Here is a 26219-nt window from a genome sequence, read left to right as displayed (position 1 = left end):
AGGATTTGGCCAAGTACACTCAGGGTGCCAATGAACACAACTATTGCAGTAACTTTGGGAATGCTAAGACCTGATGGAGAAGTTACCGCCAGGAAATCTCACCGTATGCATGGCACAGCGCTCATTGAGCACTTACGAAGCTCTGGTGCTTTCACAATGCTTTGTATAGACCGGTAACTTCATCTGCCTTTCACAGGTGGGGAAACTGAGGCAGAGAGAGGCGTACCCAAAGGCTCCAGAGCAAGCCTATGGCACAGGGGAGAATGCTGTGATATAAAAGCAGGGGTGCTACAGTCAATCCCTTGTCATTATCTAAGTCACTCTCCCGGCCGTTAAAAAAGGTGACTTTCCGCTGGAAAGGATAGAAATATACTTGGCCTTGCACATAAATAATTTCCTTTCAACAAGACTCGAGAGAAATATACCAGAAATACTTCTGCTCTTAAATTAGGTCCATCCATTATTCATGATGCAGTCCACGTTATCCCTGCTCATTTAAAACCCCTATGAAATTCCAGCAAGTGAATAATTATTCTGTCTAGTCTTCTAATACTTCACTCCATCCCGGTCTGTTACGAGACTCTGTGATAGAGCCCCTCTAGAGTTAAAATGCATGATTTTAAACAAAGGTTTAATTAGCAACAGAACAAACAGAAGCTCACATTCATTTTTAAATACTCTCCCAGAAGACAGACTATGCAGGGCAACCTCAAATATCACAAAGACCACACCAGGTACATTAGAGTCTAAAACAGCATCAATTTTTCTTTCTAGCTGGGAGTGCCTTTCCTTTCTGTACATTAGCAACCTCCTGAGTCATGTCTGTTCATTACCTTCCATCTCCTCGGGTCTTTCTTTTGATGCATGCCACCGCGCTATTTTAACCCATTTTTAATGCCAGCTGTTCACAAGTGGATTGTAATGTCAGGGTACTCTCCAAGAGCACCATTTTTTCACGTGTAAAAGTTTCACTGTATAAAATTTTAAACGGCAACATCTACTATGGCTATAATTACTTTGCACAGGGTAGTAAAAGTTGTCACGTTTTGAGAAACCTGGTGAGCTGTTCTGTACGCTAGTACCAGCTCTTTAAAATTATGCCTCTGGTAAAAATCTTTGTGCTCCGCCTTTTCTCTATGCTGTATTTTAATCGCAGAATATTTACGAAGTTTCTCCTATATGCAATTGATTAGCACTTCCACCCACACACTTCCTGGCATTATTTCTGAATGCTCAGCGGTATAAGAAACCGACTAAATCTCTCCCTGCTCGCACATTCAAGGGAGGTAATACCCGCTCCTTTTACAGGCGTTCCCCCACTTCTGAACTAGTCTGATTTTCCAGAGAATCACAGGAGTTAACAATGAAAACGATGCATTAGGTTCTCCAGCCCATCACCCAGCCAATGAAGGATTGTCGCCCGCCGCAGTGGTTTGTCCAGGGTCGGGGTTTCTCTCTTTCCCAGACAATGTTAATCAACAATTTCTATTGACAGTCAGCCTAAGAGTTCCTTTTATGAATTGGATCCGGCCCGGAGTTGGCTAGGTATCTCCTCTAGATACACTGTACTGTTTACGATCAATAGAACAGAGAACTGAGGCACTGTCACGGGATTGGTATTTCTCTAATGTTTGGGGAAACTGCTTATTTTCCTGTAGGTAGGAAACAGTAACAAGGTACAGTCGGAAACTCTCTGCAATCTACACCTCGGGAAGTTTTTGACTGTTGCGAGTGTTCACTAGGAACCTCAGAGCGTTGCAGGTGAAGAGAAAGCGGCTCCGTTGAGATAAAGCTGGGGAGTGACACACAGCACTGGATGGGATGAACCAAGGGAGGGAGTCCCAGACGCACTCCCCATCTCCGCCCTCTCCAAATTACAGCATTGCTTGCCTTCCCCCCCCCCCCGAAACACCTCTCTCGCCAGAGCATTACAATATTCACCTCACCCGAAAAGTTCAACTCTTTTGAAGGATCATGGCTATTATCACTATAACCGCTCTATATTACCTGACAACCATTTGCATGAGTTACCGGGCTGCCTTTTTTTTTTTTTTTTTTTTTTTTTTTTAAACACGCTTTTTGGGGATAGAAAATGCACCCCCTCCCCGCCCTCAATGTCTGCTGAAACGTCAGTTGCAACGTGTCTGTTTTAGCGAAGGCATTATTTCCCAATGCGTCTGATCATGAATTGTCGTATCACTTGGGTTATGGGCAGTGCTTGCAGACGAGTTTCTGCTATAGGAAGACGTATGTCAGAGAGCAGAAAATTGTTGACAAAGCTCAGAACCACTTTTCCAACAAGATTAACAATTCAACCAGACACAGGTTGAGTGTCACCCTTAGAATTCCTCCTACATGGGCAATCCTGGCCGGGCTACCCTACAGCCTAAATGGGTACCATTATAGTGCTCAGGGGTGCGAAAAAGGTCCCCACGCGCTCTGCAGCAAAAGAGCAGCAAACAGACTGGATGGACTGAGTTGAACATGGTCCTTCTCTTTAGACTTTTATATATACAATAATATACATTATATATTCGTGTAGAATTTAAACCAACTCCGGATAAATAAAATGCATTCAAAATTTTTTAAAGCAACCCAACGTAACCGTGTTTTTCTGTCCCAAATAACGTGTTCTAGACAAAGAAGTTTCTGTTTCGCAGCCCCATCTTATATACGATACTGCATGGAGAGCGCGTCTTTTGAGATAGCACAAAATGTTTTCCTGTGCTCGGAACAACCTGACCCGGAGCATGGGACAGAGCGCGCTCTTGAACCTGTCTCTCTCAATAAGACTTTCTCCTGCTATAACGGAATTAAAATATTACATTTTAAGCTCTCGGGGCCGCATTCCCGAACCAAAATGAGATGTAGCGGAGACATTTCCCAAAGCCTGGGACTTTTTAATCTTGTCAATTCAAAGCCATTCCAATAGATGCCAAAAGGTGACATTAGTGCATTAATTCAAAGAGACAAAAAGAAGAAGGGGGCTTGTGTGGAACAGCTGATAAGAAAAGGCGATTGTTGGGACATCTGTAGAGGAAGTCAAGAGACTTGAATGGCTGGGGTGTTTCTAACATTAAGTGCTATTGATATTCACAACTGCTGATATCTTTTTTTAAAAAAACCTGGAGAATAAAGGGACATACAGGGAAATCTATTTTGCTCTGGAAATACATTGCTAATTACTTCTGTATGTTTGGGGAAAAAACACCTCTTTCTATCTGAGGGCACTGTATGTACTGATTGTGTTGGCTCCAATTTCTAATATTTTTCCTCTCTCAAAAAACCCTATATAGTTGTTTTAGATCAAGCTAACCACCAGTTCCCAGTGAGATGCAACAAGAACATAAGGGGCCATCCCTTCACAGAGCGAAGAAAGGACACCAGACAAGTAAACACAGCTTACTCCAAGCACCTCAGATACAGAAATGGACCTGGGTTGAAACAAAATTCCTTCAGACATTCTACTCGACACATAATTTCCCTCGATTATGTGTCTTTTTCGAGCTCCTCAGAACAGAGGCTTGTTTTGTATCGAATCATTTAAAACAGATTATAAAGTCTAATGTCACACAGCAGGGTAAGGGTGGGTGGAAGAGAGAAGGAAGGAAGGAAGGAGGGGAGGTCCTGGCATGCTAGGATCAGCTCCATAATTGCTTGCACCTTCAGGTTAAGTTATTTTCAGGACCCAAACATGTGGTTATTCCCTGTGAGGAGCAAATGCAAAATGCTGCCTAGTCAACTTAGTGGGACCTCACTACGTCAATTATAATTTGCTAATTCAGATTTATTTCCTTTAAATATCGAGTTTCAAGGGACTACCATCAATGCAGGCTTAATTTCATCCCACTGATGAAGGGGGTTTATAAAGGTCCCTGCGGTGAAAGCCAAGGGGGAAAATATCAGTTTGATGCTTTCGATAAGAATGTCAAGGTGGCACAAACATTATTAGGCGATTACACGTTACGGCTCAGCACTGTACAATTATACTGTGCCTGCCCGCTTCCGGCAGGATGGGCTCGGTCCTTTCATGCCCTCTGCTCCCGGGTTCTCCACCAACGCAGAGCAGCGGAGTGACTCTATCCGGAGCATCGTCTGCCAGTCCTTAATTCGGGAGAGCCCGGGAACAGAGGAACACTGGTTTATCTTCCCACAGGAGTAAGGCGCCCGTTGCTGAGGTTATGGTGTTTGGGGTGGATCTCCTCTATGCACATGTAAGAAGGTATCCTAAGGGCAGCCTCGTGTATTATATAGGTGCAGATCCATTTATTACATACAACCAAGGTAATATATTTTTCCAGCTGGAATGATTCTCATCAAGTGTACTTCAACGCGCGTCCTGATTAAAAACCTTTTTTCCAGCAAGGGTAGGGGAGTTTCCTTCTCTTTAATCTCAGGAGCTAAGCCTCAGTGACATGGGTTTAGAAGCTATAGGTAAACCAAAGGACCCTTAAAGGCCAGGGAAGAAATGAGATTCGCTTACAGAGTCTAAAAAACTCTAGAATAAGCGGGGATCTGAAGTCAAATACTTTGAGAAATTGAACTTCCTGGGAAGCAGGAACCTACCACCTCTATCACTTGTTTAGATTTCTATTGTGTGCTGTCCTAACATGAAAGTAAATGTAACATTTAAATGTAGCCCAGTCACGTCAGGGAGATAGATAACTGGCCGAACCCACAGCTCCTGAACGCCTGGTAAAAGTGGTCTCACCACACCATTCTGATGGTAAAGCTGCCAGACAAGTCATTTGTAAAGCGAAGGTCACATACAAAACCGATCTTTGTTTACAATGTAGACACAAACGATTAACTCAACCTCTTTTCCCAAACTGGGAGGTATTTCCCAAAGGGAGCTGGTATTTTGAAATCCTCCAGCATTAGTTGTCCCCTTCAAAATAAGTAAATACAAATCTAAACATTAATATACTGTGCATTTAAAACCATTTTATATTGTAACTGAGGGGGAAGCACGACGGGAAAGCCCCCCCTCTTTCATTCCAAATCTCTGAAGTTAGAGAAACCCACCTTTTCTGGAGCTCTTCGGAGGCTTTGTGCTCCCTTCTCGATTTTATTTTGCCAGCAGAAGTTTCTTCATCCTCCGTCTGAATCTGTAGAGAACTAACGACACTTCAGGAAGATTCTCTGGACAAGGCATTAGGCGGAATGTTTAAAAATACAGCCCTAAATGCTGTTTGAAACCCTAGCCCCAGTCTTCCAGCTCTCTGAGTTCAGCCATTTCGGGTGGCTAGGCTTTCTATCATACTAACTGTCATAAACCTAGTCATAATAATAATAAAAAAAAAATACCGTGTGCTTGCTGTCTTTTCGAGTTTACCGTGCCAATAGCTGACAAGGATATTAGGATTAGGTTGAAAGCTAAACTCTATCTAGGGTCCGATCGGGTTTAGGGTCGATTTTTGTCTAAGGAGAAATCTCCTAGGGCCCGATCTATGCAAACATCTTTGCAAGTGATTGAGTAGCTGTAGCCAGTGACTTTCTGAACTCAATGGAAACTATCCACCGGTGTGAAAGTTATTCAGGTATTTAAGATTTCGCAACATCGGTCTGTAATCTGGATAACATTTTCAGAAGGCTGGAGGTGTGCATTAAGCAACAATGTTTATCTCCTCGCAGGATCTCTTGAAAATAAGAAGACTCACCCTTATCGTCAGAGAAACTTGCATTGTTTCCAAATGTATAAACAGCTAAATCAACCGCTTGCAGTCTGTTTTACATAGCGTTGGCAAAAATGCCTTGCATCTATACATTTACCTTTAGAGAGCTCCAAAACAAAACAAAAACGGGAGAGAGGAATGGGAAAATAAACACAACTTTAATTAAAACCACATGGATATGATTTAGTTAAATACCTACACAGAAGCAGACATAGCGTATTTACCGCCTCACCTGCAAGTTGCAGAAGTTGTGGCTTGATTCTAGGGAAAGGGTTCAGAACGCACCGGTTCCCTTGTGTTTGGTGGAGCTCTATGGGGAATGTCACAATCGTATGAAAAACGCACAAATAATCGGCACCGAATCATTTACCGATCAGAATCGCCCCTAATTTTCCAGAAACTCTCTGGGCAGTGGACAGCCAACTCACACCAGGCTTTGCCCAGGTCACGATCAAAGATACGGACGCTAATTAGCAACACATTTTATTCTTTTAGGCTTGATTTCAAAACTACAGCAATGCCATAAGCTTTAGACTGCTCAGATGTTCCCTTTTTTAATCTTAATGAGAAAGCTTTTACCGATAGGAACTTGGCGATATGGGTAAGAACAGAACGTAGTTAGGTGGTTTTAGACTCTGCTGCGTTTCTGTGGGCGAAACAAACATATTCGGGCTTCGGATTTCAGTAGAATAGATAAAGCCTACAGTTCACACATCCTCTTGCTTTCCCTGATATTTGGCGTCTTTGTTACTACAGAAAGAGGTGTAACCTGAATCTTTGTTTAGGGTTGGAGGAGAAGCTGTGGCAAACGATGAAGACGGAGCTTTTTTTAAAAAAAAAAAAACACACACACACACACACACACCGGTGCCTGGTTTTTTTTTTTTTTGTTTTTTTTTTTTTAAGAGCAAAAATCTGGAGCAAGTTTGCTTGTAACGATAAAGATCTTAACATGTACAGAAGGCGGGTTTTACACAAGGAGGTGAGGCTAGAAAGCCAGCAAAAGGCTGCAAGGTTTTTTTTTTTTTCTTTGCGAGGTTCCACCCACTTGAAAACAAAACTTTTTTTTCTGAAGGGCCTCACATCAGTGAAGTTGGGAACTGGATCCTAAGAACAGCCTTGCAAGTAGTAGCAACATACGGGCCTTGGAGTTGTTTTTTTTTCCGCCCTTCAAAGGTGCTTTTGTGTTTTCTCTGTCGGTGGAAGCGCAGCCCTTTCTGGAGTTGGTATGTGATAAGAGGTCCTAGCAGTGCCATGTATTGGAAGAGCGATCCGATGTTTGTGTGTAAACTAGAAGACAAGGACATTCCTGCGCTTGGTATTTCCACTGAGAAGGTGAGCTGATCCTAGGCAAAACCCAGAAGCGCGGCCGGGAAGGCGAATGGTCGGTTTCTCAGAGATGCAGGCTAACGTTACCAACCTTCGGGCTCCATAATTTTTCGAGTTTCTTTAGACGTGGCAGTGGATAATAATTTGCGAAGCACGTCTAGAGGAAGAGGCCGGGGGGGGGGGCGAAATTGTTTAGCTTTTAGACCCATTAGGGCCTTTAAATTAGTCTGGATAAATGAACATTCAAATCAGCAAGATAGTTTGAACATTACAGCTGTAAACCGATACTAGTACTCCACATTTAAGTCATCAACGCTGTAAAAGCTGGTGATCTTAAATAGACCTTAGTTTGGCAAATGTGTACCCACAAAACAGAGACCGAGCTTTAAATATGAGAGGGAGAAGTGGGCTCTGACTCTATTAACTTGCTTAGGAATATTTAAAGTATTCAGGAGCTCGCGGCTATTATGACCGGAGCGAAACTTCCATGTTTAGTTCAAAGTTTAAAAAAAAATAGTCGTTCTGATTGGAAAATTATCTCGCGTAGTGAATGTTCAAGGCTTCGGGATTTTTAAGCTATATTAGATCCGTTGATCTGTAGATTTGTACTAAATGTATATACGAAGATTTAACCTTTACATTTTTTCATTTTAAGGAACCAAAAAGTGGCTATCCTCCCCCCGTAGCTATAGGGTGATTTCAGTAAGCTTGGGAAACTAGGAAGTAGCTGTGGGGTGCGTGTATCAAAACAAACACACACGCACTTTCCGAAACGCAACGTGTCCGTAGAGCTGGGAGGATTTGTGTAATAGCGTTCCCGACTGTATTGCTTTAAAAAACGTTGACCCGCGATTGAACAAAGGTGCGATTTTTTTAATGGCACCACATTAAATTCAGCTGGATATTTTCCATTATTCGATCGGCTTTCCGCGCCGGGTAAAAATAATCCTTTAGGAGCTCAACTGTTGTCTCTTATTGGGCTCTTAAGTGGCAATTTACACCTTAAAGAAACGAGTGTCAGTCACTGGCGGCTCTAATTGCAGCAAGTTTAGCGAAGAGCCGCTAGCTCCCTTGACTCCGAAGCCTTTTCATTCAAAGCGTCCCCGGAACAAACGCCAGGCTGCTGAAACCCCGCTGCAATTAGCTTTCGAGTGTCCCATTAACGCGCTCTCCCTTTGGGGTTCTCCAGCGCGGGGGCCGCTCTGCACGGCCCAGCCCTGCCCTTTTAATTGCCGTTATTAAAGAAATAACCCCCCCCAGCCCGGCTGGAGGAGGGGGAAGGATATTAACCTTCTGCCCCCACCACGGGGGTCAGGCGCGCTCCTGGGGCACCGCGGGCGCGCTCGCTGCCACCACCCCCCCCCCCCAGGAGCCCGCGGGCGTCGCCTCCGGCTCCAGGTGGCCTCCTCCGCCCGGGGAGGAGCTGGGGGTGGGGGGCTGCGGCGCGCTCAGCTCTCCCGTTTCCCCCTGCAGTTCCCGGGGCTCATGGCCGAGGAGTGCGGGAGAGCGGCGGCCCCGGCGGGGGGAAGGCGGCGGAAAGGCGCCGGGGAAGGGGAGCTGGTAAGTGCCCGCGCGGCGGGGGCGCAGAGGGCGGCGCGGGGCGGTCCGAGCGCGCTAACAGGCCCCCCGCTCTCCCCCAGGTGAGCCCTGAGGCAGCAGGGGACGAGGACTCCTGCTCTTCCTCGGCCCCGCTGTCCCCCTCCTCCTCGCCCCGGTCCATGGCCTCGGCCTCCGGCTGCGCCCCCAGCAAGTGCCTGTGCAGCAGCTGCGGCCTGGAGATCGTGGACAAGTACCTGCTCAAGGTGAGTGCGCGCCGGGCCGGGCCGGGCCTGGCTGCGCCGCGCCCCGGGGAGCTGGAGCTCCGCGGTTCCCAGTCAGCGCCGGCCCCCCGAGCTAGGCTGGAGTCCGAGGGCGCCCCTGGCTTCAGCGGAGAGCCCGCCCCTCTTGAACCCTGCCCGGCGCCAGCTCGTTAGCACCAGCTGCCTTGGCTGCAATGCCCCTCCGGGCAGGCATCGCCTCCCCAGCCGGGTTAAATGCGGGGTGACCGGCTGGCCGCCCGCGCGCCCGGTTCACCCCTTTCCTCTCCCAGGCTTGCGCTAGGCTGGAGGCGAATGTGGCCCCGCGCTACTCCCTGGCGTACACAGCGCTGGGGGGACCAATGTGAGAGCAACACAGATTGTGGCCGAAACATCCTGATTAGTTTCATCGGAGTATCTGGCTCTTGGTGCAAACTGTTGTGTGGGGTCCCTCGTGAGCAACGGGCTGCTCGCGCTTCAGGCTCGGCAGCTGGGCAGGGGAGGCTGGTAATGTGGCGAGCGCTCAGTGAATAATTTCGCTTCCTTTTTTTTTTTTTTGAAACCGCCTCTCTCTTTTTCCAATGGTTCTTGGGGGTTTGCTGCTTTCCCTCCCTCCCTTGTCCCCGATCTATGATGCAAACCTTTACAGATCCGTAGCGGCAAGAATACAACGCCTTTTCCATTTGAAATCCTATCAGGAATTTGACTCGGGAGACTATCGACTTTTTTGCATTTAGTAAAATAACTTCAAACAATTCACCATTTGTGTCTTATGATGATCAGCAAAACCTAAAACGCCGAGTTTCTTTGCCCTTCTATCTTCACCTTGAACTGTTCCATTCTGGAAAAGATAAGTTTTACTAGCGATCTGTTGGTAAATCTGAAAACTGTAAAATAGTGTCCTCTCTTTGGTTTTGCTACCACCATGTTAAAACCCAGTATGTTCATTTTTCATGGTTTCATGTATTGGCCATTTCAAATTGCATCCGTCTAAAACTTTGCAAAATAATATCCAGGTCCTGTGAAATGCTGGCCCCACTGAAGTTAATGGCACAACTCCCATTGATATCATTGAGTTACCCCTGGTGTCTTACAAAAAATACATGTTAACGTTTTGTGATATGAAGTATTTTAAATAAGCATAATTAATTGAATGGGCAACTCCCATTGTTTCAGAACTAGTTCTGAAATTACATAAAAACAAATTACATCAAAAGCACATGGCTGCTAATATGGGAACCTCTGTGAGCAGTTTGGTTGGTTAATAACATCATCTTAATAAAATGATTAAATATGTAACTACCTGTATTGTGAAAGTACCCGGAAAAATTCATCATACACTTTGATTTCAGTCTGACTAATCAGTAACTGTTAGAAAGGGAGTTGTTATATTTTGTATTTAAGTGTTGAGAATTTATAGTATGGAGTACAGAACAATCTCTCCATAAGCCACACTATATATGAGTTTTACTGGTTTCACTTCAACCACAAATACCTGGGTGCTTAATTCACAGTCTTGTTCCTTGTTATTAGTGCCGCTGGGTTATGCAAAGTACAGTAATCCCTCATTTAGTATCTGTGGAGCTGCCCTACTAAGCGCACTTTGTAAGTGATGAATGACATGTGAATAATATGGTACAAATCACCAACCACTAACCTGAGTTTAAATATGATTTGTTCAATAGAGAACCAATGGTCTGAACTCCATGGAGTTTAACATGCATATTCACAAAGTAAAATACCACACTACCCACAATTTAGGCCTTGTCTAGAACAGACAAAAGGCTGTTTAGCAAAAATATTTCACGTAATGATATAAATGTGGGAGCACTGGGTGTAAACAGAATTTAAAGTCTTAAAAATGTGTTCGCTGCTGACAGTTGGCCCTGAAGTTGGAATGGATTTGATCAGGGAGCTGCACAGATATGGAAGTTCTGTACAGTCTGTCTGCATTATGGATGACTTAATTCAGCCTAATGAAATTTGCCTCGTCCTTGACACACATTCTAGACAATTGTTCCTCGTCCATTCCCCCCAAAAAACTGGCAACCTGGTGTTTTATTTTCTGATATTTGTCCCTGATCCTGCAGACATGTATGTTCTTAACATTACATGTGAGAGCAGTCTCATTGCGGCCAATGGGACTACTCCTATGTGTAAAATTAAGCACATGAGTAAGTGTTTACAGGAAGTGGGGGGACTTTAGCTGAAAGGCAAATTGTTGATGCTACTTTGAGAGAATTCTAGCATTTTGGGAATTCCAGGAATATGTTGCCTCAGGAAACAATTTCTTTAAAAATAAGTTGGTAAGCTGCTCAGGCCATGGGCAGTTTCTTTTTCTTGTCCTCTATCATGCCAGTTACATTGTCAGCAGCTAATAATAAGCCATTTTGTGCACTTTGGCATTCTGAAGGTAAAGTTGCTCTTCAGAACTGTTCTTGAGCTATAGAAATAAGTTAAACCTCTTGGTATGGTTTAGTAGCTTCTGCAGTGGGAGAAGAAGCTACATTGCACTGGAGCAGTATTACCAGTCTCAAGTGTTCAAAAATCATGAGTCAGATCTTAAAAGATCAAGAGACTGGTTACAAAACCACAAGACTTTTAAAAATAAAACTTGTTAGAGCCTTTAGGATACACTTGGGTCTGGGTTAGAGGCTTTTGGGTGCACTCGGGTCAGGCTTTCCAGCTTTTTTCCACAACCACGAGGTTAGACAATTTACCTATCATTTTTAAAAAAAAGTCACTTAATCACTTGACTCCATAAGCTCCATAAATAAACAACCACTTACCCAACGCTCTCAAAACGTTGTCAGAACAGGTAGCACTGCTTGAGGCATTTTAAATTTCTTCTCTCTCTCTACGCTTTCTGTTCGCCTTTTCAATTCAAACGTTGTCTTGAGGGTTGGAGGGGTAAGGGTAGAGGATGTATATTATATATTTATGCTGCTTTATTATTCATTGATGGGTTTAGATAGAGGGGAAAGTACCTTGAAAAGAATGTCACTTCATCTTTCCTTCTAGGAAATCCCCCTCTCCTTTTGTGAACCGTTCTTGGTAACAATGCTCTTAAGTGGCTAAAGTATGGTGGGATTGGGATTGGAACTCAATTTTACCAACTCTGACTCCCAGTGATGCTCTGCATAAGTCACTTAACCACTCTGAGCATCAGTTTTCCCCTGTCTAAAAACTGCAGAATTTGCAATTTAGGTAGAAGCTGAATATAGGTGCAAGTATGAATAGTCTGTACCACTTACATGAGAGAGGGTTTAAAATAGATATAAATATCTAGTGTTCCATGCTACTCAGATGTCTGACTCTTTCTATTCCTATTTACACTAGGAAACTGACACATTGCTGACAGTGGTTGTTACCAATGGGTGTCCTAAATCAATGTTCAGTAAATGGTTAAATAGGAATGTAGATGGGACAACACTATATTGAGGACAATTAAAGTGTGGTTTGTCCTTTCTACAGGATAGTGCTAGCAGCATTAGGAACCCTATGATAAATAGGCTCTGGACTGTTGCCAGAATTTTAAGCATCATGTTGTTTAAATTTGTTCTGAGCAGTTTCATGTGACGTGGGGCTTAACGCTAGCAGCTCATCTACACCAGGGTTTACTAACACTAGTAAAGCCAAAACCATTGTTAGCAATAGTGGAAAATGGTCTGTACTAAGAAAATTTTCTAAGTATTTCCCTAGAGCCATTGAGACTTCGTTCAGCCCAGATGCTTTTGTTCCTCCTCCAATAGCAGTATAACCATTTTCGGCCTGGCTTGGGAGGATCAATTGCTGACTGCCATTTTCAACAGGGTAGTTCCTTACCATGGAAAAGGATATTGAGAGGTGTAGATCAGCGTTAAATTGTGATGTACTGATAAATCTGTCAATTTGTTTTGTCTGTGTTTCAATAAAGACTTCTGCCAATATGATTATATATTGAGAGAGAATGCTGGACAATATGCAAACAACTTTATATTTTAGTATAACAGGCTGAAGTTTATTTCTCCTCAAAACATCCTTCATATGCATACATGTATTTTGTAGGTTACTGTGATAAGTCAAGTACGACTCTTAGGGCAGCATTCTGATCTTTGACTAAAGACACAATGCTGCTTATATCAGATCTGCTACTCTGCTGCATGCAGCAAACAGATTTTGAAGATCTCATTGTTTGAGGTATCTGAGATTAGAATCTGGCTCTGAGAATGCACATTTCTGAACTAGTTTGTTGCTTGGTTGCCACTTTCATTAAAATGTTGTATTATCCATAATGTTACTTACTTTTTATCATAACTGGGAGTCCTTAACATTTAATTTGGTCAGTAACCAACACTGATTTATTGTCTCTGCAAATATTAAATGAGACCAATGTAGAAAATCTGTTCTGCACTTGATCAAATGCACAATAAATACAAAATGCACAATACTAACATTATAAACAGCTTATATTGCCAAAAGACCAAATAGACTATTGATAATAAAAATTTATAGAGCTTTTCAGAATTGTTGACCACCTACTCTTCACTTTCTGTGATTAAGGGTATGTCTACACAACAAGTGCTGCAGCGGCAGTGTAGTGTACACACTTGCTACAGCGACAAAAGGGGTTATTCGATCACTGTAGAATTCCATCAACCCAGCTGCATCTGTGGGGCAGGGAGGAGTAAGATAAACTTAACCACATCACACAGCACATGAAATTTTTTACCTGAGGTAGACCTAAGTGTTAGGTGTAGACCAGACCTAAGTCAAACAGCATTATAGATTTTACATTTTAAACTATAGAAACAATGGTTGATATATCCCCTAGACCATTTGGAAATAAGTCCTAAACTGCTTTGAAAATCTTAGCCCATAAACTTAATTACAAGAATGCAGACTCAGTTGGTAAAACAAAAGGGTTGAGATGTAATTCGTGGCTTGTTTTATTTGACACATGTTCTCTGAACTTAAATCTCAAAGCACTTTATATATCAATTGAATTTAGCGCTTTCTGTTAGTCAGATCTTTTTGCAGATAGGGGAAAAGAAAGAGGCACAGAGGTTAGATAACTTTTCAAAGTCACTTGAGGCCAAATTCTATTTTGTTACTCAGCTGATGTGAGAGCAGAACTAGGCATAAGAAGTCTGTGTTGGTGCCAGGAACAGAACCCAGATCCCCTACTTCCCATTATCATGCTTTAAACACAAAACCACAGAAGCTTGTACTGAGGATCTCTATTAACTTCAAGCATAGGTCTTAATTGACATAGATGAAATTTGGAACATTATTTTATAGAATCCTAATGTGTTGCTTTACATAATCAAAGGCTTTATTTATTTTTTATGGTGTATATGCTGAGAGTCTGTGGTACATATGGCAAAAGTATGGACTTTTGCCTCCCTATTTACATAAATCAAAAACACTCCTTCACAGTTGTGCTACCAGATTAGTATGTCGTCTTCTTTCTCCGTTTCATAGGTAAATGATCTCTGCTGGCACGTACGCTGTCTCTCGTGCAGTGTTTGCAGAACCTCTCTAGGAAGGCATACCAGCTGCTACATCAAAGATAAAGATATTTTCTGCAAACTTGATTATTTCAGGTACATCATATGACTCTTAAAAATGGAGCTCGTTTTTCTGAGGTGACAAGTGAATATGACACCCGGACGTTCACTTAGGCTGGTATTTAAGTTGTCTTTCACCTTCACTATTTTCAGCAGTCATTATGCTCTAGAGTCTCAATTGCCTTAAGAAGGGATTGGGGAAACCTTAAGCAGTTTGTGCGATGTTGTATATAATAACTACAGCATTTATGGAAAAGATCCCTCACTGTTGAGGCCCGTGAGGAAACTAAACCATCCACAATAGAAGTCAAGGCCCTTACAATAATACAGACCCTAAAGTCAACAGATTAATACTTTTTTTTAATAGTGCTGGTTCAAGACTACAAAGTAGAGCTGTGATGTTCTATTCCAAGAAAAAGTGGATATAATTCCTTGTAACATAAGCAAAGACCCTTAGGACACGATAGAAAAGTATTAATTTTTTTAAATAATATTTTACTGTTTTGTATTTCCATGCAACCTGTAAGCAGCATGTTCCCATAATTCTAATGTGTTGATTTATGAGCAGTTAGTTTCAGAGGTGTGTACACAGTGCAAGATTAGGGTATGATTCTGTGAGATGTGGGTTATGGTAACTTGTACTGGCTTCAAAGGGAATTGAGGGGAATTGCACTTGACAAAATCAGGAGTGAAGTCCTGGCATCTTTTCGAAGTCAACGGGAGCTTTGCCATTGACTTCAGTGGAGCTAAGATTTCACCCCAAATCCAAAGCAGGTAGGGAATATTCAACTGTGAAATAAACTGATCAGCTGATGACCACTCTAATACCAAAAGAGAATAATTTAAACTAAACAGTAATTTAAAATATATTGATGGGTGCTCAGCCCTTTTGAAAAACTAGGCTAGTTGTTTAGGTTTCTTGTAGCCTAATTTTAAGTATCCATTTTTGAAGATATTGGTGTCACATGTATTCCTAAAGAATAAATATCCATGTTTATTATAGATATATTCTAGTCACTATTTTCCTCTTGAAAATAGTCAGATTCTGATGGGAAAATATTTATCTCCATATTCTAGATAAAGTTGGATATTTGAAGTTCTTCTAAAGATTATAGCAAAACTAGATGCTGTACTCCCCCCACCCCCCTTGTTACTCCCTGGAATCTAATCTCTTTCCCTCTAGAAGCTTTCTAGATATATTTTCTCTGTTTTAACTTTCAGTTAGCAGCTGAACTATGTAGTTACATATAATAGAATTAAGACCCAAATTATTTGGGCTATGGACTATGTTTGGATAACTATGTGGACTATGTTTGGATAACTGGGAGGTCATAGAACACGAGATAAATAGGATAGGGAGACAGTTGACAATGGATTAAAAGGGGTAGTTAGACAGCGGCAGATAAGTGAATATTTGATTCCACTTCAGTGATTAAATGAATATTTTGCCTTCTGACTTAAGGAAAGAATTAAACTTGTAATTGGGCTTTAGCCCTGTTTTTAAAACAACCAGATGCAAACTTTTAAAATTTTCCCCAGAAAAACAATGTAAATTCTACTGTCATCTAATCAATAAACAGAGTCAGTGCACTTATATGAATCCCATGGACTGTTTTCCCCATCAAATTGTCACTAATTTTCCTAGGGTGATGGTCATATTTTAGATGATTATTTCTGTGACTTAGCCTTTTGTTTTCCCTTCTTTGCTGTAGGCGGTATGGAACCCGTTGTTCTCGTTGTGGTAGGCACATCCATTCTACTGACTGGGTCCGAAGGGCTAAGGGAAATGTGTATCACCTAGCATGTTTTGCCTGCTTCTCCTGCAAAAGACAGCTTTCCACTGGAGAGGAGTTTGCTTTGGTTGAAGAGAAAGTCCTTTGTAGAGTACATTATGATTGTATGTTGGACAATCTAAAAAGAGAAGTTGAAAATGGTAATATGCTGCTTTTATTAAATTCCTAGTTTGACTGTCATTTAGCCTTAACTAAATTTGCTGCTATTTCACCTTCCTTTATAAGAAAAGCAGTTCTCTAGCTTTATTTTAGTTGAAATACATGCATCTTTATGCTTAATAATGTTCAAACTACCCAATATATTTAACTCTTTTATTCTAATATGTTCAACTCACTTTCTATAGTTCTAAAAAAAGCAAAGTAATATATGTCTAGCTTATCCACTTGGTCTGTGACATTGTAGATGTAATGCTGGACCAAATCCTGCTCTCTCTTATGTCCGTGAAATCTGGACATCAATGGAACTACTCCAAATTAATACCAAAGTAACTTTGAACAAAACAGGGCCCATTGTACAATTCCATAATAATCAGCTAACAAACATTAGAAATCTTTTCCAGAGTAGTGTGACTTATGACTAATATCATTCTGAATCATCAATATACAGGTTTTTTTTTTCCCCCCACATCAGGGAATGGGATTAGTGTGGAAGGAGCATTACTAACAGAACAAGATGTTAGTCATCCAAAACCAGCAAAAAGAGCTCGGACCAGCTTCACAGCGGATCAACTCCAGGTAGAGGCAGCATTGTGAGCACTGAAAACGGACACAGTTCAGAAATGCATAAAGATTTTATGCAATGAATGACTGACTGAAAATTAATATAAGTATAATTACATATGAGCAAACTATTCTCTCTGTTCTAAACTATTTAACAAATTATCAAGACATGGCATGTTTCTGGAATACTTTGTTCGCTTTAGCAGTTTAATATGAAATAGTTCCTCTTCTAGCTTTGTTTCCCTCAGGGCAGCTAGTAATTGTGCAAAGTGGAAACCAAAATGTTGATCTAGTATGACTGCTTGATGAAATCCATTTAATCAGACGCTTACATCACTATGCATAATTGCAATAAAGAAAAAATATCTTCAGAATTATGTATTATGAAAAATATACAAAGGAAATGTACTTCTCAGGACACTAGTGTGTTGGAGTTTTAGATTTCGTTATACCACCACAATCTGCCTTTTAATGACCATCAAGATTGTGTCCTCCGAATTGGAAAGTATTATGTTCACATCAGCATAAACAGGAACTCTCAGGTTGGCTCCAATCAAATTAACCCTTCCTTATTTTATATGGCGAAGGGGGTGCAATAATTGAACTACTTTCTGCTGGTTGGTCCTTCGTGGAGGAAGGACCAATCTCTCTCTGGTATGTTTAAGTATACTGAAGATTGTAAATATATGTGACCTACAAAATAAGTATTAATGACTGTTGAATGAATATTCCTTGCTTTTTCTCCCCACCTCCTTAATAAGTGAATTTTCCAAAACGTTCAGATCTTGACTCTACCTATTAAAGCATATTCTCCTCTATATTTAAGAGTGGAATGTTGGCTTATTTTTCAGAATCTTCATTTCAGTACTCAGTGCTACCTATTTTAGATCAAAAAAATTTTTCATAGAGAGGGTGGGGTCAGGGCAAAGTTAAATACTGAAAGAGTGTATTTGAAACTTAAGCAGTGTGAGAATACCATGGTCATAATTTACTCTTTTGGTTTGGACATACTGTATAGTATGAAGCATTTTCCAACATCCCTCTATACCAGCTCAGTCAGTGGATATACTTCTTATGATGAACAGATGGGAGACTGTGCGTGTTGTGGGGGGTGATGAATCAAAACTCTTGTGTGGTCAAGTCTGCTCTAAAGTGGGCTGGCTGGCTGAATCTCCTCTGTCACTAGGGCTTCCTCCAGCATCGTGACTGCCTTGATTATGGCCCACTAAGATTTACAGCTTTGGACCAGGTCTCTGGTCACTATCCCCCATGAAAAGAAATAGCTTTTCAGTCATAGAATAGTTCAGATCATTTGATCTTTGAGGAAAAACCTGATTTAGCCTTCCCAAGATAAAATCTATGACCAGTGTCAACCCCATCATTACAGGGGTAACAGCAGGAATAGATTCCAGCTCCTACAGGCTACAATGGTGGCATCCCTTTGTGTCCCATTTCATACTTGTGCACATTCCCATTGGGCACATGGTGTAACACACTCTTTCTGTTTTTCATTCTGGGTCAGCACTGAACATTTAGGGCCTTGTCTTCTGTGGTGAATACCAGAATCACCAAGACAAAGTGGTATTCCTTACCATGGCTCTCTGGAAGGAGAGACACTCTGTCATCCCTGACCTGAATGGTGGGTTGCTGCAGATAGAATCAGAAGCATATATGCGCCTGGTAGATAGTAGGATGCAGTCTTTTCTGGGAACTCTGGGTGACAAATTGAAGCAAATGATTGAGAATCTTTTTCAGTTCAGTAATTCGTGTCTATCTTAGGTCAGGCCTGATACTCAGGTCAGCAAGATGTTTCTTTTGCAGACTCAGTTTCTGAAACCAACGATACGATTCAGTTCCTTAACAGGTGCTTCACAGTTCTAGCCTAGTATGTTCTCATTGGTGGTTTGGACTCCTTAAAGAAGCAGCCTGATATAGCGTGCTTGGCAAGCTTTTTACAAGTAGCCACTCTTAAATTTGACTTCTCTGCTGCCTTGATCTGAGCTCTGTCTGGCCAGCCTATCCTCCTTCCCTGGCAGTTGTAAAAAAAAGAGTATTCAGTAGGAATTGCCCCTAGAACAGCCCAATAGAGTGGTAGTAATGGACATGAAGCACTTAAGCCAAGGCGTAGTAATGTGGCTGTTGGCTCTTGGTGGAGACTGGTTTCTCAGTCCACTGTCAAAAACCCACTTTGCCATTTCTCCACAAGTTGAAGGAGTAGGGAGTGATAATCCAAACAGAAGTGCAATATGTAGATTGTATATATCAGCAATGTTAGGGAGGAGGACACAAAGAGAAGTATCTTGTACTCTTGTTCTAGGCAAGAAGAAATTTCCCTTCTCTTGCTGCTATTCACATTGCTGAGATTCTGAAATCCAAAGCAACTGGCTGAGCTGGAGCCAGAGCCCACCAAGAGAATAGGAATTGCGCTAATCAGCACACCTTCTGAATTGCTGCAAATGAAACCTTTAAGCCCCTTTTCAGGTTAAATGATTGGTATCCTAGTTCCTCAGGATGATTGAGAGGAATGTTCTTCAGGTCTCAGGGCCCATTAGATTTAGGATTGAATGACTTTTGCTATCTAAGGCAACCTTAGCTTACTTTTGCCCTTAACCTCGATAGGCAGAGCCTTTTCGAAGATTGCATTTTCTAAATTTAGCATTGTCCTTGGCTTCTGGAGTTAATGCTTCTTTCTAAATCGCCATCTCTTCCTTAGGCATGATCTTTTGATCTGGGCTCAGATTGTTCTATCCCACCAGGCATGTAGCCCTGCTTGGTCTTCCCTCTGGGGTCAGAAAGTTTCTCTCTGGAGCCATGAAAGAACACATGCAGTATTATCTTTATGTCAAGCATATGAAGGCTTCCTTCTATCTAAATCTAAAGAAAACTCTAAGTTAGAAAATCAGATCCTTTGTGAATGCCCCAAGAACAGCTTCACTGTCATCTCTGGTTTTAAAACTACATTGAAGCAGCATATGGTGGCAGGTATAGATAGCTTTGTCTCCTATTCAGAATAATTTGACAGGCGCTTCTATGGAGACTGGGGGTGTGGGGAATGTTTCTCTTCCAGAAATATGTAAAGCAACTACATGGGTGTGTGTTGCATACCTTTTTATATCACTAGAGAGACCTGATGTGGGAAGCCTCTAGAAACACATTTTTGGAAGTCTAGGCTTATAGATGTTGTAATCCATCCATCTGTTCTTCTTTGGTACCCACCACATGTCTGTTTTGGAATTGGAAGGTGCTGTTCAAGTTCACGCTCAATAGGTGGAAAATTGAGAGGTAGTATTCTCGATCAGCCTAGGTATCCCACCCTGCCATCTCTCGTGTTGGTGAAGATGGGACTAATTTCTCCCTTAAACTTTTTATGGAATTTTAATATGAACAGAATGGAATTTTTAATGCTCAGGAAGTCTGAAGAGGTTCATCCAGCTAACTGCCTTCATAGGAGGAATAATTTAGTAATTGACTCTTACGTAGTGCTCTGTATTCAAAGCACTTTACAAACTTTGACTTCACAAGAGCTTTACTTTTTTCCTGTTTCCATCTGCTGGTAGGAGGACTTATACCCACAATATGGGCTGGCATATTGGGACATGGAGAACCCAATTAACAAGTAAGAAACTATCTCTTTTTTCATATAAAACTCTGAGTGACAGAATGGGTTTCTATTTAAGACAAACTAGAAAATAGCTGCTGATGTAAAATATTAGCTCTGTAAATGAGCTAAGTCAAATTATGGAATAGATTCAGGTTTATAGCTTCAGTTTATGAAATCTTAGAGGGATGGGTAAATTGACTAATATGTGGTAATATCTAATGGGCAAAATCAATCTATCTCCACAACCAATTTAAAAGATAATATGTATAAATCAAAGTACTTTATCGATAAAGTCTCTTAGGCTCTTATTCTCTGGATTCTATTGTTCATACTCAAAGCAAACTCACTGGCAAATCTAAATGCTGGTGTGTGGGTCAAATGGAGTGGATAATTATCTGTACTTAAAGTGTTGGACTGGAGACTATAGTCAAGGTGGCATTCATGAGGGCTATATGATGTAGTAAAGAAGTGATTCTGTTTCTAAGGCTGTCCTAAATCTTGATAAACCATGTCTGCTTTGGATTCACCTTTACAAGATGTCAACGAGCTTCTTATGTGAACTGGAGAGCTAAGAAGAGAACCCTCTAGTTTAGACTGCATCTAACCTACAAATGTTTCCTTACACATATGAAACAAAAGTGTCATCTAGCAGTACCACACCGATTTACAAACTGTTGTCCATGGAGAGCTAGATGGTAACAGGCTGACTCTTATTGTTTCCAACTAAGAGAAACAGAACACCTGGAAAGGGGATGTTAAATTAATATCCAAATGGGGGAGTGTGATTAACTTGCCTCAAAAAAGACAAAACACTTGTGGGCCTCTTTTGTTCCATGCTTCTCAATGGAAGCAACTGCTGCAGTTGCCACTGGAATTTTATGGTACTATTGATAGGGAGGAGTTGGTCCATGAAATTGGAAACGAGAGAGGAAGTGGTCCATGAAACGGTTTGGTCCCAGCTATGAAAAAGTTTGCAAATACATACATGGCAAACGCATCATTGGTCCCCACAGTCCAAAAATGAGCAAATTTAAATTTTCCTTTATGCCGCTACAGAATCACCAGCAAAGGGCCGTGCAGTTTCACTTTGTGAGAATTTTCCTAATCTAACACCTTTATAATTGGAGTCCTTTCATATGAAAGGACTCCAAAATGCTTTATAAACTATATAGTTTGTCTCTGAGCACATGAATTATTTGCCAGCTACCAAAATGCAGTCATTCTCTAAGGGTAAAACACAGAAACTGCTCAATGATGCACAGTTTAGGACAGGAAGTGAAAATTTCTTTTCCAGTTGAAGCTACTGGAGGAATTTAGGCAAAATTAGAATTTAGTCAAGACACAAGTTAAACAGATATCTGTTTTTTCAAAAGATCCCATGCATTTTTAATGACAAATGATCAGGTTCAAAACATTGCACCATACCACCCTAATCCTATGCTGAGCTATGTCTGGCATTGCTTAGTGAGATTAGCCAGTAGTAGGTCTGTTATATGCAGCCTGTGTGTCATTCAGAGATGAATTAAAGGTAAATGTGGCATGAACTCAGGACTTCAAAATTACATACATATTTCAGGGCAGCTGGAAAAGGATTAAGTGGGGAATCCTCTTTAGAACACAAGACCTAGATTGATTGATCTTTTTGAACCTGTCAACCACGGAAAGTTCATTCTGTGCCCCTATTATGTATTCAATCGTCTGCAGTTTATACGCTTTATCTACCAACAACATTTAAGTTAGTCTGCAGTGAATTTTCTGCCATAATCCCCCTCTAGTGCAGTTGTTCTACCTGCATTTCTTCCCCCCCTCCCCCGGACTAGTGCAAACCAGAACAAAGAAAAATGCCTCTTCCAATTCTAAGTGTCTGTGGCCATTTTATTACTCAGAGTAAGGGATTATCTCTGAAGATAGTGATTTTAAAAAGATAAACTGGGACAACGTGCTTGGGGGTTAAAGAGTATCATTCCCTTAAATTAATGAAGGGATATGACCACAAATTTGAGAGAAGTCTGTAATAATATCTGATTTGCTAGAGTACTTACAATACTTAATTTTTAAAAAACCAACCTCTTACCTTTTCAGGTTATGCAAGCACAGTTTGCTCAAGACAACAATCCAGATGCACAAACACTCCAAAAACTGGCAGAAAGAACAGGCTTGAGCAGGCGTGTGATACAGGTGACTACTAAAGTTATTTCACTAACACAAAGTCCAAGTTATACAAAATCTGAGTTATTCAAAGTGCAAGTACGAAAATTGCTAATTCCTTAGTTGGAAAGAGATCTAATCTGCTCGTTCAAACATAACTGTAGATCAAATCTTTTGAGCAAAGATTGTTTAGGACACCCATATCTGTTAGATGCATACAGTACATTTTTCATCACGTACTTTAGGTGGGAGATACAATATACCTAAATGAGTTTTATGTTAAAAAAAAAAAAAGTATCTCTTCATTGAATACGTTATGTTGATACAAAATTTGCTAGAGACAAAAATGAAATTTACTGATTTCATTTTTGAGCAAGATTTCATTGCATTTACTCACTGTCCCTCAAAGCTGCTGCAATACATTGCACAAACACTAACTAAGATTTAGAGGTCATTTACTGATCAGCCTAGATATGGGTCCTGAGACAAAACCTATCCTCATGCTATCTAAAATGTAAAGGAAGTTCAAATCCAGAATCAAACTTTGTGTCTGGGGGACCCCCTTTATTAAACAATACCACTATGATCCAACCATAGTGTAAGGGCTTTCCTTTCCCTTTTCACTCATTCCTGGCTTAAAAACTTCACAGAATATTTCTATAAGAATGGCTGACTTCTATAATCCCTGGCTAAAGGGTTCAAACTTTTAAAAAATGGAGGCTAGATTACTTTTAAAAAAAAAATCCAACCTGGCATACCAAGGATATTTCAACATTCTTGTCAGCAATATAATGGTGATCTAGTCCTAGTTCCATGTGCTCTGTGACACTGAATTTAGCTTCAGCTGAACTATAAACTTGAGGATTTTATTAAATTAAATGTCAAAACTCAATACAATCAAACATGATTTACATTTTCCTCCTTTTCAGGTATGGTTTCAAAACTGTAGAGCACGCCATAAGAAACATGTTAGTCCTAATCATTCATCCACTGCTCCTGTCACAGCAGTTCAGCCCTCTAGGCTGTCTCCACCAATGTTAGAAGAAATGGCATACTCAGCATATGTACCCCAAGATGGGACAATGTTAACTGCTCTACATAGTTACATGGACGGTAGGTACAGTAACTTACTGTAATTCTCTTCAGATCTAAGTACAAAATACCAATACTTTTCTTTAGCTGAAGCAAGAGAATTTATTAGGTAATGTAAATAATAGTATAGTAAAGAAATCTGACTATCACTTTTCATTTCCAGTATTCTCCTCTAACATCTCTTAACACCTATTACTAGGGCCCTACCAAATTCACAGTCCATTTTGGTCAATTTCACGGACGGAGGATTTTAAAAATTGTAAATTTAATTATTTTGGATATTTAAATCTAAAATTTCACGGTGTTGTAATTGTAAGGGTCCTGACCCAAAAAGGAGCTGGGGGATGGGTCACAAGGTTATGCGGGGTGGGGTTTGCGGTACTGCTGGCCGGGAGCCCCGCTCTGAAGGCAGCGCTGTCACCAGCAGCAGCGCAGAGGTAAGAATGGCCTGGTATGGTACGGCCGCCCTTCTGCACTGCTGCCACACAGCTGAGCCCTGAGCTGCCGCTACTCCCTGGCCACACAGCGCTGAAAGGAGCAGCGCAGAAGTAAGGGTATCCTATTGCCACCCCAACTTCTGTGCGGCTGCTGGCGGGGCGCTGCCTTCAGAGCTGGGCACCCAGTAAACAACCGCCGCTTTCCAGCTGCCCCGCTCTGAAGGCAGTGAAGAAATAAGGGTGGCAATACTGCAACACCCCTAAAATAACCTTATGACCCCTCTGCAACTCTTTTTGGGTCCAGAGCCCCAATTTGAGAAACACTGGTCTCCCCTGTGAAATCTGTATAGTATAGGGTAAAAGTACACAAAAGACCAGATTTCACAGAGGGAGACCAGATTTCACAGTTCATGATGCGTTTTTCATGGTGGTGAATTTAGTAGGGCCCTATCTATCACCTACTGCTGTGGCTGCTCCCTTTGTACTAGCATAGCTGAGGATTTGGATATGAAGATCACTGTGTACTTTCCACATAATAATAGTGCTGGTGATGAGAAATTATATTAAACACACTTGATTTGTTGCTGTTCATTCTAAAATGTAATTATTGCTCATTTTTTAGTTAATCTTAAATGAAAAAGTGTTTACTCTAAATACTTTATTTTCCAATTCAGGATTTGTAGACATTTTTAGTTTGGGATTTGTATTTGAAAACTTGAGAGGAGTACTAGAGATTAGTGGAACATTTAGCAACTTCATTGCAGACTAAGGCTCTCTCCACATTGGCATACAGAGAAACCTGGCTACTACAGTGATCTCCAAACCAGGTTACCAAAATCTAGTTCCAATTTGTAATGTAGGCTGGACTTCAGTTGCCACACAAAAGTCTACAACACATATATGAACCATATTTGTAATTGGGTTAGGGAACAATTGTATTGCAACCATCTCAGGAAGCATGGTTACATCTGCCATGTAGACAGCATCAGTCTGCTTTATTCCCAAGCTGCAGGATAATATGCATGAATGGAAATGGCACAAATAGCTTGTGACCCAGAATTAAGTTGGAAACAATTGTAATGCCATTAAAATTGGCTAGATCCTGTAACTGTGCTAAAGCAGTGGTTCTCAACCAGAGATATGTGTACCCCTTGGGGGTACTCAAGTCTTCCAGGGGGTACTCAACTCATCTAGATGAGTGGGTTTTTTTTTTTTCAACCTGGGGGTTGCAGCCCACAGGGGGTCATGGGATGGGTTTAGTGGGGTTGCAAGTGCAGGGTACGCATTAAGGGATGACAAGCAGGGCCCCGCGTAGCTAAGTTACATGCTTCAGCCCCGGGCAGCAGACCTTTGGCTTCAGACAAGGCTCATAAGTGAAAAACAGGTTCAAGTATCACCCAGACTGGAATATAAATATTACATTTCAATTTATGATTTTATGGTAAAAATGAAAGTAAGCAATGTGTCAGCAATAGTGTGCTGTGACACTTCTGTATTTTTATGTCTGATTTTTGTGAGCAAGTAGTTTTTAAGGAAGGTGAAACTTGGGGCATGCAAGACAAATTAGACTCTTGAAAGGGGTACAGTAGTCTGGAAAGGTTGAGAACCATTGTGCTAGAGAAGAGGTCTTGCTGAGGTTAGTGAAATTAGAGCAGCTCACTTGTGGCCCAGTCACCATAGTACAGTGGGGTTTTTTACTAGCTTACAATGTTTTCTACTTTCAATGCAGTTGACCAATAAATCTTTCTATTTTTGTAGCTCATTCACCTACAGCACTTGGACTCCAGCCCTTGCTACCCCATTCAATGACACAACTGCCAATAAGTCACACCTAATTCCTTTCTTTCAGGGATAAAAGCTAGTAAGGATGTACTCTTAAGAGTCATTTATTGTGTATTAAAATATCGTTGAAAAGATATTAATGTTAATTTTTTATTTAACATCCAAAGCATTTTCAAGACCATTTTGCTGCCCAAGTACGGAAGTATAGTTGGCCTGCAAGACACTTTTATGGATTCTGCATAAATAACTATATGTTGTTTACAAGGCTTATTAAACACCTTTTTTGTATTGTCTGGA

The 26219-nt window shown here is 41.2% G+C and overlaps 1 protein-coding gene across 1 annotated transcript; it reads left to right on the top strand.

Moving 5' to 3' along the window:
• The first annotated feature begins 8477 nt into the window (after positions 1–8477).
• Positions 8478–25975, top strand: LHX8 (LIM homeobox 8). Its single transcript, XM_077824657.1, has 8 exons — positions 8478–8564; positions 8645–8806; positions 14264–14385; positions 16062–16282; positions 16774–16877; positions 22546–22641; positions 23541–23724; positions 25899–25975. Exons 1-8 carry the CDS (start codon positions 8490–8492, stop codon positions 25973–25975), a joined length of 1041 nt encoding a protein of 346 aa, XP_077680783.1. The 5' UTR covers positions 8478–8489.
• The last annotated feature ends 244 nt before the right edge of the window (positions 25976–26219 follow it).

This window comes from Eretmochelys imbricata, chromosome 8 (assembly GCF_965152235.1).
Source record: "Eretmochelys imbricata isolate rEreImb1 chromosome 8, rEreImb1.hap1, whole genome shotgun sequence".
In the NCBI taxonomy this organism is placed as follows: Eukaryota; Metazoa; Chordata; order Testudines; family Cheloniidae; genus Eretmochelys; species Eretmochelys imbricata.
Note: the sequence above shows the minus strand (reverse complement) of the source record. Positions and strands in the feature narration are given on the sequence as shown.